Raw genomic sequence first — 16,993 nt, forward strand, 5'->3', positions numbered from 1 at the left:
AGTTAAATGTGGGGCCACTCTCTCGGTCCCTCCACTCAGTCCCTGAGTATCAGGGGTAGGGGATGGGGGAAACTGGTGGTGGCCAGTCCGAGTATGCGTAATGAATGCAGATATGAACCATCAGTCACACTGGTGGGGCTTCAGCAATGTATAGGTCTATCCCAGAAAAGGACACAGAGCAACATTGAAGAGAATTAGAACAACTGAAAACACGTAATAAATGTCACACCAAATAAAGGATTTATTCACTATTCTACGTTCTCTCCATTCTCCTGGGGCTGCTGCTTCAATAGAGATCTCTACTTCTCTGTTCTTATGCAGGACTTGATGCAGGGCAGCTCAATTTCATTTCCCCTTCAGGGCTCCACCAATCCTCTGGTGCCAGGCCATGTACTTGGAAGGCTAGTAGAGAAGAAGTGAGTCCTCGAGGCAAGCTGGTGCCACTGCACCGTGGGAGGCAGTATCTATCCGGTGGTCATCCAGTTCGATGTATTGCGGTTACGAAAACTCCTTCAACTAGCCATCTAGAGCAGGAGTCTCCAACGTTTTCTGTAGTGAAAGCTACCTATGTCCACCAAAAATGTTCCCAAGCTTCTAATGTTATTAGTGGTGTAATAGAGACCATATCAAACAAGATTACATTGGTGGCGACGTCATTCAGGACTATCAGCGGAGATCACCTCAATGATGACTCAGGCAGGGTTAACAGCAGTACTGTAAAAAAGGTTTTATTAATCTGTCATGCCTGTTTGTGTAATACTTGGCATCAATGCAATAAGTCTCCCCAACGGAGCATGACTTACCACACAAATATTAGCTTTAAATGTAACATGACACGTAGATTTGTAAAGCACAAATGCATGTTGAAGGGTATATTGGCACTAAAATAACAAAGGTTTAGCCTTACCCAACTCAATGGTTTGAATGTTTGTATTGGAAATTCAACTGAAAATGTCACTGAAATTCAACCATTTTCTCCTAAGCTTAGTTTATGAGAAAATAAAACACATTTTCACCTTGAATACACGCTGGTATATATTTATTATTTTAACTAAGCAAAAGTTCTAATTTACTAATCTGGGTTTCATACTGGGGAGCTACTTAAAGGTAGCTGGAGAGCTACCAGTAGGTCACGAGCTACTTGTTGGAGAAGCCTGATCTAAAGTGACCAACATCTGAACTGGCTTTAGATTTGCACTCCACTCTTCTGTCAACCACTAGTGGTCGCTGAATAATCTGCAGGAAAAGGCACTCAGCACCAATCAATGATGAGGGGTTTGGCTGCTCTATTAGCAGCTAAAAGGGTGGCAATAGTGTTTAATGGCACAATTCACAAGTTATAATTCGGTGTAGAGTGCTGGAACCTCGGAAAGAGTGAACCAGGAGGGTGCTAGTAAGTTCCAAGGGTTCCACTAATTGCAAACAAAGACGTTCCAGCAGCATATTAGTCAAATAGGCCATCATATCAGACTCTTCAACTCCCTCTGGGACGTCATAAATCTGGAAATTGTCAGTCTTTGCCCTGTCCTCCAAATCTGTCACTTTCCAGCTAAGGAATTCAATGTCAAGCCCCCAGTCTGGTGTGAGTTCATATTGAAATTCCACTGTGTCTAGGCAGTGATTCACTTTAACTTGCTATGTATGAATGAAAGCCATTTCCTGCCAAAATGATTTTACTTCTGTTGCAAGCTCTGTCATGTTTGTATCTGTGGTAGTGAATGTGGTCCTTGCAGCTGAGAATTGTTGAGGAGCCTCTCCATGTTCCTATCTGAGGGAGTCAAGCAGTGTGCTTTGAGACCTGTTGTGAACGGCTCACCACCTCTGAGAACTGAAGCTGCAGGCTGGTTGTTTACAGGACAACATACAGGGCTGAAGGGATCTGTTTAATGTGGTAGACTGTTCCAGCATGCGGCAAGTCCTCTTCGTAGCCAAAATGTGTGAGTAAATCCCAGGGTCCGTTAGACAGGTACAGCCTGCAGATAGGAGCCGGGAAATCTTTGAGGGGCAGAACTGAAATTTGTCTAGGGCTCAATGGGGGAAGTAGTCTCAACAGTGGGACGCGAAGAAAGATAGCAAAGGAGATAGCCAAGAGTACTACATGCTCATCCACCACTAAAGTCGATCTCCCCAATTCCAGTGGAGCCGCACAATAGTCCTCCAGCGAAGACCCAGGCCCCAATCAAATCTACTAATGCCAAATATATTGTTCTGGGCACATATCTTCATGCAGTCCCTGGACATCCCACTCGGTTCTTATGGGAGGCTCTGATTTCTGTGCCAGGATCACTAATCTAGGGGTCAATCCAGGTCTAGTGCGGTCTCAGTTGGTGGCTAATTGAATTAGGTGCCAGGGTTGTCAGCTGACGCCGCCTAGGTGATGGATGTGTCTGCTGACCCTGATCCAGCAAGGTAGCGCAGAAGCAGTGGTGCCATCTCAAAAGTGTGGTTAGGCGTCCATCTCAGCCTGATTCATAGGGGCTGCCGAATAAATGGCCTGAGCTGGCTTCTAGGGAATCAGCCTCCAAAGTATGCTAATGGGGACTGGCAGCCCAGACGCAGTCAATTTTTGGTTGGAGCCGGGCTCGATACCATGGTGGGGTTGTTACAACCCACCACTCGGATGACATATGACACACGGGGCTCCAAAGGTGGGTGGGTGAGGGAGCATGGCTGGCACTGCTACAGAGCTAAATCAGGGAGCAGCCATCTTGGACATCTCTGACCTCTGCCCACTTTTATGGTCCATTCTATTGTTCTGTGTTTAGTGGTTGTAGTGCCCTGAGAATTTTGTGAGCTTGATTTTGCGGATGGCAAAATTACAATCCACTCTGCCCTATTAATCACATTCTTGGTGATACCGCGCATGGCCATCGAATCCTTTGTTAGATTTTTTTCCCCGCAGGCAGGTGAGAGAGAGTATAGGAGAAGTATAGAGAAAGAGATGTCCATGCAAGAGTATTTACATGTGTACAAACATATACAATTATAAGGTAAATGAAATGGCCACAGGCATCCTGGGAGCTGGGAGAGCACATGTGAATGTACAGCACTATATGCCACAAACAGATGTCTACTGGGTAAGTACCATTTTTAGTTCGATGATATGTGTGGCTGTAAATACACATGCTCTGCATAGACTGTAAAGTAGTCCCTCCATTAAAGCGATGACTAGCCTGTGGGAGTTGAGGTTGTCTGGAAGCGTTCTTATGACAGCATGCCCTACAATGGCTTGCTGACCTGCTAGTACATCTATACAGTACTGCTTTGTGACAGTATGCCGTGTAGACCAAGTAACTGCTTTACAAATGTCAGCTAAAAGAATGTTTCCCAACAACGCCATAGTGGCACCTTTCTTCCTAGTGGAATGTGCTCTAGAAGTTAGTAGCAGCTGTCTTTTCACTTTAGCATAGCAAGTTTGCATGAACTTAACGATCCACCTAGCTATGACATTTTTTGAAATTGCATTACCCCTATGTGGTACTGAAAAGGCTACAAAAAGCTGTTTTGTTTTCCTAAATTCTTTAGTTCTATCAATGTAATACACAAGTGTAAAGTCTAAAGTGTGGAGTGCCCTTTTTGCCGCTGGTTCAGGCTGAGGGAAAAATAAAGTAATTCACAGATTTCATTGATGTGCAACAGAGAAACTACGTTTGGTGGGATCCTTGGGTTTGTACTGAGGTCTGCCTTGTCTTTGTGTATTTGAAAGAAAGGTTTGTCTAAAGTTAATGCTTAGAGATCACTTTTGCGTCTGAGTGATGTAATAGCAACTAGAAAAAGCCATTTTCCAAGAGAGGAATTGAATAGGACATGAATGAAGTGGCTCAAATGGTCTGCCCATGAACCTAGTGAGTACTATATTAAGATTCCAGGATTACACTGGGGCAGTCTAGGTGAAATTACACTTTTAAACCCTTCTATGAAGGCTTTGATAAGTGGGATTCTGAACAGGGAAGTATGTTGACTGTTTTGTATGTACGCAGCTATGGCTAAAAGATGTAATCGGATTGAAGTGTAAGCCAAGTTTGCTTTTTGCAAGTGAAGCAAATAGCAAACAATATCTTGGACAGATGCTTTAATGGGGTCAGTGTTTTTGGATTGGCAGTAAAAGACAAAGGGGGTTATTCCAACTTTGGAGGAAGTGGTAATCCGTCCCAAAAGTGACTGTAAAGTGACGGATATACCACCAGCCGTATTACGAGTCCATTATATCCTATGGAACTCGTAATACGGCTGGTGGTAAATCCGTCACATTTGGGACGGATTACCACCTCCTCCAAAGTTGGAATAACCCCTAAAATGTTTCCATTTTGTTGCGCAACATGCTCTGGTTGTTGACCTACGAGCTTCCATAAGATTCTCTAAACACTCAGAAGGTAACTGGAGATAACCAAACTCTAAGACTTCAGGAGCCATATCGCAAGGTTGAATGACTTGAGATCTGGGTTATGATTTGGCCTTGGTCAGGTGTGAGAAGGTCTGTCTGTTGGGAAGCTTCTCACGGGGAACCTGCGAGAGGTCCCAGAGTGTTGTGAACCATGGCTGACGTGCCCAAGTGGGAGCTACCAGGATCATGGTGGGAGATGTCTGTAAGTTTCTGAACCAGAAATGGAACGAGAGGGAGAGGTGGAAAGGCTTCAGCAAATACCCCTGCCTTTTTGAGCGCACTGAAATTTGTGTTTCACGATGTGTGGAGACTTCAAACAAGTTGTCATTTTTAACCAATTATCAATTCAAAAGCATCTACAATGCAAAATGAATAACTACACAATGCCCAAGGGACTTGATCCAAATTTAACATACCCTTCAATCAGGAAATGATTGAAAAGTGCTCAGGAAACCAAGCCAACGGCTGAGTGGCGCTCATTTTTTTCTTTACTTACATTTATTTCTTTACTTATTTTTGTAGTTTTATATAGTGCAAAATTGACCAGAAGATTATTGGAGTGCTTTAGTGAGAACCTATTACAGTAGACAAGGTCACATTTATATTTTTAGGGTGAGATTGAGTGTTTGCCCAGAATCACTGGATGAGCTGACACCCAGGGTTGGCTTCTTCGCAATGGCGGAGCATCACCCCCCTGGCGAAGCCAGGAGAGGAAAGATCAAATATTTCATTATCGTTTTACCTTTCATCTGCTGGCTCAGTCAGCAGTGTGTTCGGGGTGGGGCGGGGCTGGGCTGTGGGAGGTGTAAAGAGCAGAGAGAGCACTAAGGGGGTCATTCTGACTCCCGCCGGGCGCGGTCACCGCGCGCCCGGAAGGAGCCGCCAAAATACCGTACCGCGGTCGGAAGACCGCGGTGGGTATTTTGAGGTTTCCCCTGGGCTGGCGGGCGGCCTCCAAAAGGCCGCCCGCCAGCCCAGGGGAAACCGTCCTTCCCACGATGAAGCCGGCTCGTAATCGAGCCGGCGGAGTGGGAAGGTGCGACGGGTGCTGTTGCACCCGTCGCGTATTTCACTGTCTGCCAAGCAGACAGTGAAATACTCGTAGGGGCCCTCTTACGGGGGCCCCTGCAGTGCCCATGCCAGTGGCATGGGCACTGCAGGGGCCCTCAGGGGCCCCGCGACCCCCCCTACCGCCATCCGGTTCCCGGCGGGCGGACCGCCGGGAACTGGATGGCGGTAGGGGGGGGTCGGAATCCCCTCGGCGGCGCAGCTAGCTGCGCCGCCTTGGAGGATTCATACGGGCGGCGGCACACTGGCAGGAGACCGCCAGTGTTGCCGGTCTGACCGCGGCTTTACCACCGCGGTCAGAATGCCCTGCGGGGCACCGCCGGCCTGTCGGCGGTGCTCCCGCCGACCTAGACCGCCGGGGTCAGAATCACCCCCTAAGTGTGCATGTGTGTTTAGTTGGGCGTCTGGGGCCAGCCAAACACACATGTGCACTTAGGTTTCTCTAACCTGGCTGTATAGAGAGCCGGGCTGGAGAAACAGCACAGACGCCAGGCTTGTGTCTTAGCGGCACTCCGAGCCACTCCGACCAATCCTGACGCTGCTTACATGGTATGTTTAACATGTAAGCAGGGCCAGGATTGCTAGGGAGCCTGTGCTGGTGCCCCAGCAGAGGAGCAATGCGTCAGGAGGCAGCGGCGAGGAAAAATACACTTTTTTCCATCATTGTATTTTTTTTATTTTTTATTTGTCATCCCACCCACCCCTCCCTTTAAGATTTGGGGCAGCCGCTGCTGCTCCTGACACAAAGAACTGAACCTGGTTCCCAAGTCACAAAGTCAGCAGTGCTGCCCGTTGCACCTCTCTTGTGTGTTGTTAATATAAGTAAACAGGCTTTACTAAACCTAAACAATAAGGCATCTAAAAGACAGCCTAATGGATGTGCTACCAGGCCCAAGCAAAGGGGACAGAGTACCTTAAAATGCTGATTCACGTGAAGAATGGTAAGACGAACCATGAAGCGCTGATGTGTGCCGAAAAAGTAACAAATTATATTAAACATAAACTGGCACAAATGACATACTTCACACGATGAGCAGAAAGAACATCAATAATACTAAAAGGTTTGACTACATGAAGTTGGAGGACTGCTACAGGTCTCCTCATGCAGAGGGCCAGAATCAGAAACAGGTTAATTAAACTAGAAGTTGGGTTAGCCAAGACGGAAATGGTTATGAACCAGATAACGAGAGCCAACTAGGTTTACATACTGTATGGCTAAATCAGCGCTTCCAAAGTGCTTAAACTGAAAGTGTAATGGATGCAAGTACACCAAGCTATGTGTATCAAGTAAAACGTACGGTCAGTCCGTGATAAGTGATTAAGAGCAGTATAAAGTAAATATATGCACTTACAATGTAGATTTGCCACAGACGGGTTTCTTTTGCTAAACAATGTACACAAATAACAGACTTTGACAACTACAAAAAATAAGTTTTCTTCTTTGAACATGTGGAGATAATCACTGTCTCATTGTAACAATCCACAGATTGGAATTCATCTTTAATGATAATACTCATGGAAAATAAAAATCACTTTTTGGGTATCAGTTAAAATGTTCTAAGGAAAAAAACAATGCATTGTGTGTGCTGTGGTAGGAATGCTTAAATGAGTTTCCAAAGAATTGTTTTTTTTTCCATAGGAAAAAGGGTAATGTAGTTTAAGATTTAACACTTTACTCTTCGTAAACTTCCTCTGCGTCGTGCCAGCTTGCCATATTCATTTTGTCCGATTTCATCAACTATAACATTTAACACATTTATCAAAAATGCAGTTCGTTTTGGGTCTGACCTCACATCAAAAACAACTATCAGCAATAACATGGATTCTGTTTCAGTCAACAGATTAAACGTTTACCCTGTCAAAGAGTGCAAATAGCTCCCGGAGGATGTCAGAAATTGGCAGCTTCAAGTGCTTTGCAAACTCTTCTATTCCAATCCTGCCACCTTTAGAAGCATCAGCAATTTCAGAAAAGGCATCCAGTTGTTTTCTAACATTATCCCATTTCAGGCTGCAGTGTGGGAAACAAATGACATATTTTACACAAAGATCAATCCAAATGATCCAGCAGGAAAGCAAATCAATACAAAAAGCGATGACTTAGAAAGCCAACTTCACATGAGTTGTACTAAGCGAATGTATTTGTATTTTTTTTTTTTACCTTTACTATCTAAATCTCCTGTATGTGCTGCCATACAAGTAAGAATGGTGGAAGCAATGAGTTAATGAATGTACCGATTGCTGTTCTTATTTATGAGGGTGAACCACCCACCAGGGCACTCCCTTACCACCCCCCCCCCCGGCCCACCCCCCAAAGCAATTTCTAATCACTATAATTTTATTTTAACTCCACCTTCCCTCCAATTGACTGTACCCTGCAAGAACACATATTGAATACATTATGAGGCCAAAAACCCTGTCTCAATGACGTCACTCCCTTAGGGGAAGGTGAAGAGGTCTGGAGAAGAGAGACGCAGGCAGTGCTGTAATTAGGAAATATAGGCCTCTGTGTAATGGAGGTTATCAGAAATGAATGGAGGCTTTGACTTTTGTTCTTCGTTCTCGTTACAGCTCTTTTCTATGAGAACATCCTAAGAAAGCAGAAGGCACTGATTTAACATAGGAGGAGACAAGAATGTCATGGCACCAACACAAAATGCTTAATACTAAAACAAGACACTGGACCTAGAGCTGCTGAACGTTTTGCCGATCCCGTCTTTACAAACTAAAGCTTGTAATCTGTTACAGGTCGCCACCCTGCTGCCCGAGTGACCTTATTTTATTTACTGAAAGAGACTCATGAGCCTTAAATTAAAATGTTGCGATTTAATCAAACTGTATTCAAATGTATATATTTCCTCACATTGTATTTTCACCATTCCCTTCTCTGTCATGCCACTTTGTTAACTCCCTTTCCTCTACAGTTCTACGCCAGTTTAATACATAATGCAATCCATTGTAGGAATGGAAGCTGGAACCTGAAGGCGAAACCCTGAGCTGACAGAGGAAGCTTCGATTATCATGATTAGCACTAACCTTCTGTGGATAATAAGTCTGACTACATTTACGAGAGCAAAGTTCTTTTTGAACACAAAGTCAACGAATTGTTCACAATAATCCACTTATTAAGGGCAGTCAGAAAATGCTTTCTTCCCAAAAACCAAAACAATGTTCACAAAGAGCAAATAGTGGGTCTGAAAAGAGAATGCATCTTGAAGGTAGTCCTCTGTGTAACATACGTCCTTCATTTGATGAGGGAGGTCAACAGAATAGACAAGGTTTTGTTCTGGCTGAGATACAATTCAGAGTACATAGGGGAATACAAATTAACGGGAAGCAGGGAACACAATAGCATACAGGAGAATACAGTCTCCAATATGTGTATACTAGCGGCTCTCGTGTTCTTGTTCTTTGGGATTCAGAACTCTGCTGGTGCTGCTGCTGGTGCTAAAAGGCAAACATTTTTGCTGCTACTGCATGCCTTTGAAAGCCTACTTCTTGTTTCTTCTTGCTGACTGCCTGCAGTCAGGCTCACCTGCCCTTTTGCTCACCGCCGTAACACCTTCTTTGAGATGACCCAGGACCTTCAGCTTCCTGCCGGGCTTCATGATTTGTGAGTATGTGCACAATGGGGTTTAGTTTGCCTCTGAACATCTAGCAGCCTTCATAGAAGGTATGAGAACTTTACTGGTGTGTCATCTTCTGCACCTTCTGAGCCAAAATACAAGTGGCGTTACATCTGTAGACTACAGATATCTGCACAAATGTATGGTTGTGAATGCACTTGTTAACGTGGAAGACTTTACTTTCAAGCATAAGCTATAATTGCCCTTCCCTTCTGAAGAGGGGCTTGGACAATGGTGGAAAATATGGATTTCAGGCAGTTATGGCTTAGTACGTGCTTTTAATCTGTCTAAGATCATCTTTAGAAATGAAAGATCTTCAGGAATTTCTTTCTCTTCGATCATATGTGCTGCATGGGAATGACCATCATGCTGGGCCCCATAGCTCATTTACAAATAAGCAAAACCACACCTTAAGGTTTCAGAGTCTAAGAATGACATGTAGTGAAGTTTAAAACCAAACTTCTGTGGAGCGAGGCAATTTCGGACAGTCTATAACTTGTACCCTTCAGAATCATCTAATTAGTAAAAATCAGAATAAAGAAGGGAGAAGGAAATTGGACGGTGATCCCAAAAGAGAGGTTTCCATTCAAATGCCCAGCGAAATTTTGATCTACTAGCTACATTAAAAACTGCTTACTTAACTAAAAGGTAAGACACATCAGATGTGCATTTCTACAGACGGTGAAATGACGTTCAACTGCTTTGCAAAAAAAATTTAGGCATGCACCTTTCCAGCGAACGCAGTAACTCTGTAAAAGCTGAAACTGCCACTTTGAAACAAGGTGGGAGTCTTAAGGGAGACCCCAGTTTGCCACTCGGAGAGACAACATTAGAGCTGACTTTATATAGGTCAGCATTCTTAAATATTAGTAACAGGTTACCAAGGAGAACTACAAAATACTATTGAAACATGTTGGGCAAGTAACATTGGTCTAGATTTGTTCAGCTTTATAAAACATGGTGAGGTTGGGCTTCTCATCCAATTGATTTAGAGAAAATTAGATGCAAATACTGCACTCTACCAATCGCTATTATCAGACAGAGATCGGGTCACTGCTAAGATGGATGCCATTAAACTAGGTGAAAGAAGATATAAAATTTGCTGAAAAACTAGTCAGGTAGGCTCTGAATGCTGGGAGAGCCAATGCGGTATCTACTGTAATGTGTACAGGGGAGGAAGGTATGTGGACAATCAATGGGCAGTGCTTTGGTGAAATGAACCCAGCCCCTTACTGCCTCTTGTTATGATTTTCAACTCTCTTGGTTGATATAGATCAAGTGTGAATACGTCACGTGATAGGAACAACATAAACTAACCGACAGACCTGTTGACTAAGTCAAACTGTCCAAGCTGTGTAACCAGAAGATTAGCCATAGGGTAAAAGGCCCGAGTCTGTTCATTAAATAATTCTGCATTTTAGAAAGCATTCTATTACCAAAGGGTGTCCTCGCTATTGGTCAAGCCAAAACAAGCAGGCTGAGGTTTTTTTGGAAGTCTAACAAACTGGGATCAGAACAAGGGACAACTGGTTGATCAATCCACAGAATGGTCACCTTAAGCGAAAAGGCATGATCACTCCAGTGACCACTACAATATCAAAGAACTACCAAGGGTGCCTAAGAGGTAGAGTGTAACGCCTAAGGAAATATAAGGCCTGCATGTTTGTCCACAGTGAACAGCTTTATATAAAACAGAGACTTGAACATACGACTTTTTATCAACAAAAGCCAGTATAGCCCAGCAATATACATTATTATAATAAAGGATTGGTATGGAAGGCCTAAGAGCCAGTGGCAGGCTTATTATCAATAATCTGCAGACGGCTGATGAGATCTTTTGTATTCGCCTAAATAGATGACTATCACAATTTCGCCTGTAAGCGATGGCTGCTTGAATGACCGACCATCCATTTACCTTTGGCAAGTAGATAGGGCACAACTTTACTCAAGGTTTTGAGTAAGAGGAGGCATGCTGAGAATTCCTGGTATATTTGTTTATTTTAGGAGATAATTATGCTGCCTGAGAAGTGGGTTTATCAGCGTTATGATATCTGAGGGACACGTTATTACTGAGGTCTAAACCTGTATGCAGGATATAGCTGGAGACATAATTCTGTTGTATAGGACGGTCGAAACTATCATGTTTTGTGTTGCAGCAAAGACCACTCGGTTTCATGCTGTCTGAACCTGTAAAGGTTATTAAACCTGAGAAACAACACTGCTAACTTAAAAGCTGTCTACAAAAACTGGGCAACATAGCAAATAACTATGCTCTGTAAAGCGCACCATTGAAAGAGCTGCATAGACTGAAGTTAGCTCTGCTCATCAGGTCTAAATCTATGTGTTTTCCTGTCTGGTGAGATAGCTATGCTGTGGAAAGCCAAGTCCTCTATGTGAGGTTTAGCTATGATGTTTAAACTCAAAGTCTGGTCCGCTACATAGAAAAATCTGCTACAGCGGTCAGAGTCTGTAAGTTCTGTGTCTCCTGATGCAGGATATGCTAATGTTTCAACCTGTTGATTTTGTGTAGACTGAGAGACATATCTGATTTTGATGGCCAAACCTTCAAGATATGAGTCACTTAATAGATAGGTCTGCACTTGTTGTCAGGTATGGGGGGGTTAAGTGAGGATTGTGGCAGTAAGTCCAGGGTCACATACAATGGAAAGCAGATGGAGGATTTGGCCTTCAAGGTGAAGACTTGTTTGAAGTTCTTTATTCACACAACTCTGTTTAGCTGCTCGATGCTCACCTTTCTTAAGAATCTGTTTCAGCTTCATTCAACCAACACATGCTCCTCTGCACTGTCAAGGTCCCGATGCTGTCTCGCAGGGTTGTTAACAAGGACTGAGGCTTGTTGCATAAAAGCTACTTATTACATTCCCTGTTGTAATATATTTCTTTCTTCCTTGATACAAGCACTGCGTGGGCCCAGTTTCGCTTCAGAAGAAGAGTATCATGGAAGACCAGTTCCACCATCAAATCCTGGTCTCCTATGCCCTCTCCTCGGGTCAAAGAGATAGTAATATACCATCTTAATTACTCTTTTATGGCTATTATCATCATTAGTAATATAATATGTATTATTATTACTTTACGTTGTATTATTTTTGCTGTTCTTTGTTTTACAAATTCATTATTCTATGTTTTATGCACAATAGAACACGTGAGACGAAATGGTTCATTTGTATCCAACAATGAAGATATGACGTATAGTTGGCTATCAATGTTCCCAACAAGACACGTCAAAAATACCACAAAATCACCAAACAGAACACACAAGGCAGTTCTGCTCTTCTACCGAAAACAATTCAGATATGACACTTAGTTGGTACTTAATAAGTAGCTGAAAAGCATTTTGGAGTCAGAACTTTGCAATCTCTCCTTGGAGAGGGAGCAGAGGGGAGGCACATCCAGCTTGGATTTCCTGTGCTTACTCCAAAACTTGCCTTTCAACTTCATCTTGGACTTACTCGAGGACAGCTACATGGACTAGTACCTGGACTTTGAAAGGGAAAAGGTCTGACACCTGGAGTGTGACTGGCCTAGTTTCTAGAGGCCGCTGACTTAAGCATCATCTACCGCTCCGGACAGCATTTGGAAGCATCACGGATTGTTTGTTACATGCCTTCGAATCATGCTGGATACGAAGCACCAAAGGCAGAATTCATGTGTGTCCGTACAGACATCTGCTTCTGCAGGCTCAACATGGCTTACAACATCTTGTCTTCGAAGCAAGACATATTACCTAGCACCCTGTTAACATTTTGGAGGTTGGTAAAAAAAAGAGTGTCAAAAGTTAAGAAACGGAATTCAGGCTCTGCATGATAAGGCGTGGGATAACGGAAGTGACGTCAGTGCACAGGGGTGGCACCTATGTATATCTCTGTGCCATCATTTTCAGAGATGGGATGAGACTGCTGCCGATTTCAATGGCACCGCCTACCGACACACTGAATAATTCCTAAAAAGTTTCCAGACCTAGCCTGACACACCCAGGGAAATGTACAAAGTGAAGAATCTGCGGTTAGAAGTGTCCTTTAGAAACGGCAGTTTAATGCATATGAATTCTGGATCCCGGTTCAGAATCAAGACTAGAGGCATTTTATGGCAATTAAGTGCATTTGGCAAAGCACATAATCTGTCAGCATATGGGCATGCTTTACGTTTGCAAATACATTAGTTGTTTGGTTGCTGGGAGCTCCTGGGGGCAAACATCGTTGAACATGCAAAACCATGTACGCTTACTCATATATACACACATTCTTGTCAATTAGTATTTCATCCTCAAAACATGCTAATATAGTCCAGCAAGAGTGCATTTCTATAGCATAGATAGGAAAGGTTCAGCCCATATTTAACTGGTTTGTAGGAAAAGACGTTTCCTTAACGGAGAGAAAAAATAAAGTTTAAATATGCAAATGTACGTCAGTTTTGCAGTATTCAGCATTATCCATCTAATATACATTCCACATACGTAAATTTTACACAAGTTCTTGCTCCTAGACATCTGCCATTGGGTGGGGTTTCTATTACTATTCCTGTGATTTGTGACAAAGCACAAAAAAGTATGGAAAGTTAACTCTAAATATAAAATAGTTATTCGAGAGCAACTTTCTGACTTTCAAGACTGGCCCTTTGTGAATCGGGGCCCCGTTATTTACACATTTGTAATATACACGGATATCCAACACACAATAAAAAGCAAAATACAAATTAAATAGCAGAACCTATGATCTTACTTCAGTTTCTTGCTAATCTTGGTGAATTCCACTAAGCCAGCTTCCATAGGTAATGTCAGTTCTCCAGCTGAAATCATCAGTCTGCAATCTTCAAAAGTATGATCTGTAACAGGCACACCCAACGCTCTAAAAAAACATGAAAACATGAAAAATCTGATGACAACTTACAACTGTCATAGTAGTGAATTTCCTCCTTGCAGATAGGTACTTTCTTTCATATGAGCTCCCATTAAATATAAAGATACGCTGTACAGAATGCGTTCAAGCTTTTTTGCTTTCTATTAAACTTTCAACAGACTGCTATCGGTGAACTGACTGCAGGAAGAAATCATCCTATTATAGATCACTCTGCTTAAACACATTGTACCAGCCGATGGCAGTCAATCTTATGTGTTGTTCAGTAGGTGGATGTTAATCAATTGTTTTTTTACATAAGCTATGTTGAATCGTAATATGAACAAGCATTTGCAATGCAATAGGTCTCGCATGTGCTTGAGTTTGAGCTATTGGCGCTGTAAATTCATAAATGGAATTTTTGCCAAGTAAGTTGGTCAACCTTGTCATTGTAACTACTGCCACGGCGGTAAAATCATGGCTCCTGCTGGAATGGCACTGGCACAGCTGTAGTGGCAGATTATGGCACCCACATGGTTAAAACTGTAATAATGCACAATAACATACATACGTGTATGGCATACATTTTACTGTATAAAATCTTTCAGATTCAGTAGCAAAACCCACTCCTCCCGTGTATTAGAAGGTCGGTGAATAAAGAGGGGTTACACTCCAATGAGGAGAAAGGGAGAGCTCCCTGGGTTTTCCGTTCTGTCTCAACCCGGTATTCTTCTGACACAGTTAAAGTGGAAACATTTCAGAGCACTGCGGTGAGCACGTGTTGGAGGAATATTTTTTTATGTATTTATTTTATTGTTTATGTAGTTGGCCAGAATCCAATCAGCCATGGATGAGGCATTGTGGGAAAGTTAAGCTTTATAAAAGAGGAAAGTGGTAACCCAAGCAGCGGCCTTCACATGTCAATGAGGCCTGAAGGTGTGCCTGAGAGAATCAAAAATGCAGATCATGGTCTCCTCAAACCTCTCAATCGGTTATAGCATTGCCGATGGGCCCAGAAATTTGGGCTGCAGAAGTCGTGGAATTTGTAGGGGACCAACAGCAAGACCACAGGACACCTTAACCTTCTCAAAACTTCTTAAACAGAGAATAGAGAGACTGGGACAAGGGACAAGGGTCACTACGTGCCTCTTCTTGGATTCTGACTTACTTGAAGGTTCGGATCACAACGACCTGTTGCAGGACCAGCCCCGACAGCCAGAACGGGTCCATGTCCTTGATTTTGAGAATATGGGACCCTCAAGCTACTTCCATCAGAGCTCAGTGATACACAGCTTTGAACTCCTAGATCGCCTTCGGGTGCATCAACCAGGGCACACTCCTTGCAGGACTTGTTAAGCGGCCCAACCAACACCAGAGATATACTTTAGAGGTTCTGGCACAGACATGTGTTTGAAACAGCCCCAACAAGGCCCAGACCCTGTAATTATAGGAGGGGACATATCTCCTTGCACACTGGAAAGAAATGATTTGAGAAAAAGCTTGTCAAACAAGAATGAGAAAAAGTTAGGTGTTAGCTCCAGATCCCGTGCATATAAAGGTGCAGACCGAAAGGAATTAACGTCAGCACGCTTAGGCGGTGCTTACAGCAGCTCAAGTCGTCACTTCAGGAGTGGAGGGGAGTTGACACAGAGCTGCACGACACCACCTGCCACCACACAGGGGCTATGATGAAAAATCGTACGGATCAAATCTGGTGCCTGGAAATATTCTAAAGTTGCAGAATGTTGGGTTGTATCTGGAGTTAGAAGTGCAAGCATTAGGCTGGCATTATATCATATTAATTGCTTCACAAGCTAATGAGGGTATGACGTCATAGAAGGGTTGCACAGGCTGGTTGAAGCTGGGTCCTTGGGAGAATTAGAAGTAGAGATTTGGGATTTGGAACAACAAGGGAGACGTGAAACATATCAGGAACAGCTAGGAGAACCAACCTTATGAAATTCATCCCGCACAGTGGTTGTTCAAAACCCTACAAGGAACCATGGTCACAAAAATGCAGGTATTGTTTAAATGTCGTCCACAGTCTTTTCAGTTGAAGAATGATATGATGAATCCCTTCTATTCTTGACCTGCTTCCAGCTTAGGTGTTATACGATTTTACAGGTGTCGCAGTTATTAAGTGGTCCAGCTTCACACAATACCTTCAAATTCAGAGGTAAACTAAAGACACGTCTTCATTAAAAAAATAAAAAAATAAAAAATAAAAAATCACCACACACATTAAGTAACCTACTTCTCTAAGCCTCTATCAAGAGTATCTAACATATTAGGGTTTCGACTTTCTGTTGAATGCTCCACTGTATCCCAGCTGTGATCATGCTATAAAGTGTCCTACTTACATACCAAAAGAAAGTACGCCTTTTGATGATTCTATGATCTTACAAATTAAGAACTATCTAGCCCTCACCAAGCTGCACTTTATATTTGCCTATTTCCAAGTATAATTTCTGCATGCATTTGCCCCACCTAATTCTAAACGATTTTAGTGTTTCACTGTTACTCAATTCAAAAGATGCACAACGTACTTCATATTTTTCCCTATTTCATTGATCTAATACTTCGAATAAATATTGTGAAATAAGATAATTTTACAAGTTACATAATTACGCATTGTTAGCTTCCTTTAAAAACATGACTGAACGTGTACACGTACGTACTCTGCCATTTCAGAACGGACGTTGTTTGCAAAAAGATTAGCATCTTTTATCTCTTCACTGGTAGGAACGTGGACCGGCATGAACTGTGGTTAAAGTGAAAACAAGCCCACATCAGTACCGTAACTACACACAATTCAGAAAAAAATCTTAAATGTGAGCTGGCAATAACATTAGTTTTGGCTTACAAATGAAAGTGCCTATTCAATCACTGGTGAGTTTAAGTAATAATATTCACCGTACATGCACTTTGACTCTCATTCATGCAATCAGTATTCCACCCAGTGACTCTTTCTTGCATTAACCCACCTACACATATATCCGCAAGGAAATCCACTCAGAAATTCAACAATTATATGCAAGATAAATTGAAATAATTAAGGTCAG

The 16,993-nt window shown here is 42.8% G+C and overlaps 1 protein-coding gene across 1 annotated transcript in view; it reads right to left on the reverse strand.

Moving 5' to 3' along the window:
- The window catches only part of LPCAT2 (lysophosphatidylcholine acyltransferase 2), a 159,208-nt gene that overhangs the window by 73,745 nt on the left and 68,470 nt on the right, over window positions 1-16,993 (reverse strand). The window contains exons 9-11 of the mRNA XM_069216275.1: window positions 16,610-16,692; window positions 13,818-13,943; window positions 7,307-7,460 (exon numbers count right to left, since the gene is read on the reverse strand). Coding sequence (XP_069072376.1) covers window positions 7,307-7,460; window positions 13,818-13,943; window positions 16,610-16,692 — 363 coding nt within the window. The remainder of the gene's footprint in view (window positions 1-7,306; window positions 7,461-13,817; window positions 13,944-16,609; window positions 16,693-16,993) is intronic.

The sequence above is a fragment of the Pleurodeles waltl genome, chromosome 12 (assembly GCF_031143425.1).
Source record: "Pleurodeles waltl isolate 20211129_DDA chromosome 12, aPleWal1.hap1.20221129, whole genome shotgun sequence".
Lineage (NCBI taxonomy): Eukaryota > Metazoa > Chordata > Amphibia > Caudata > Salamandridae > Pleurodeles > Pleurodeles waltl.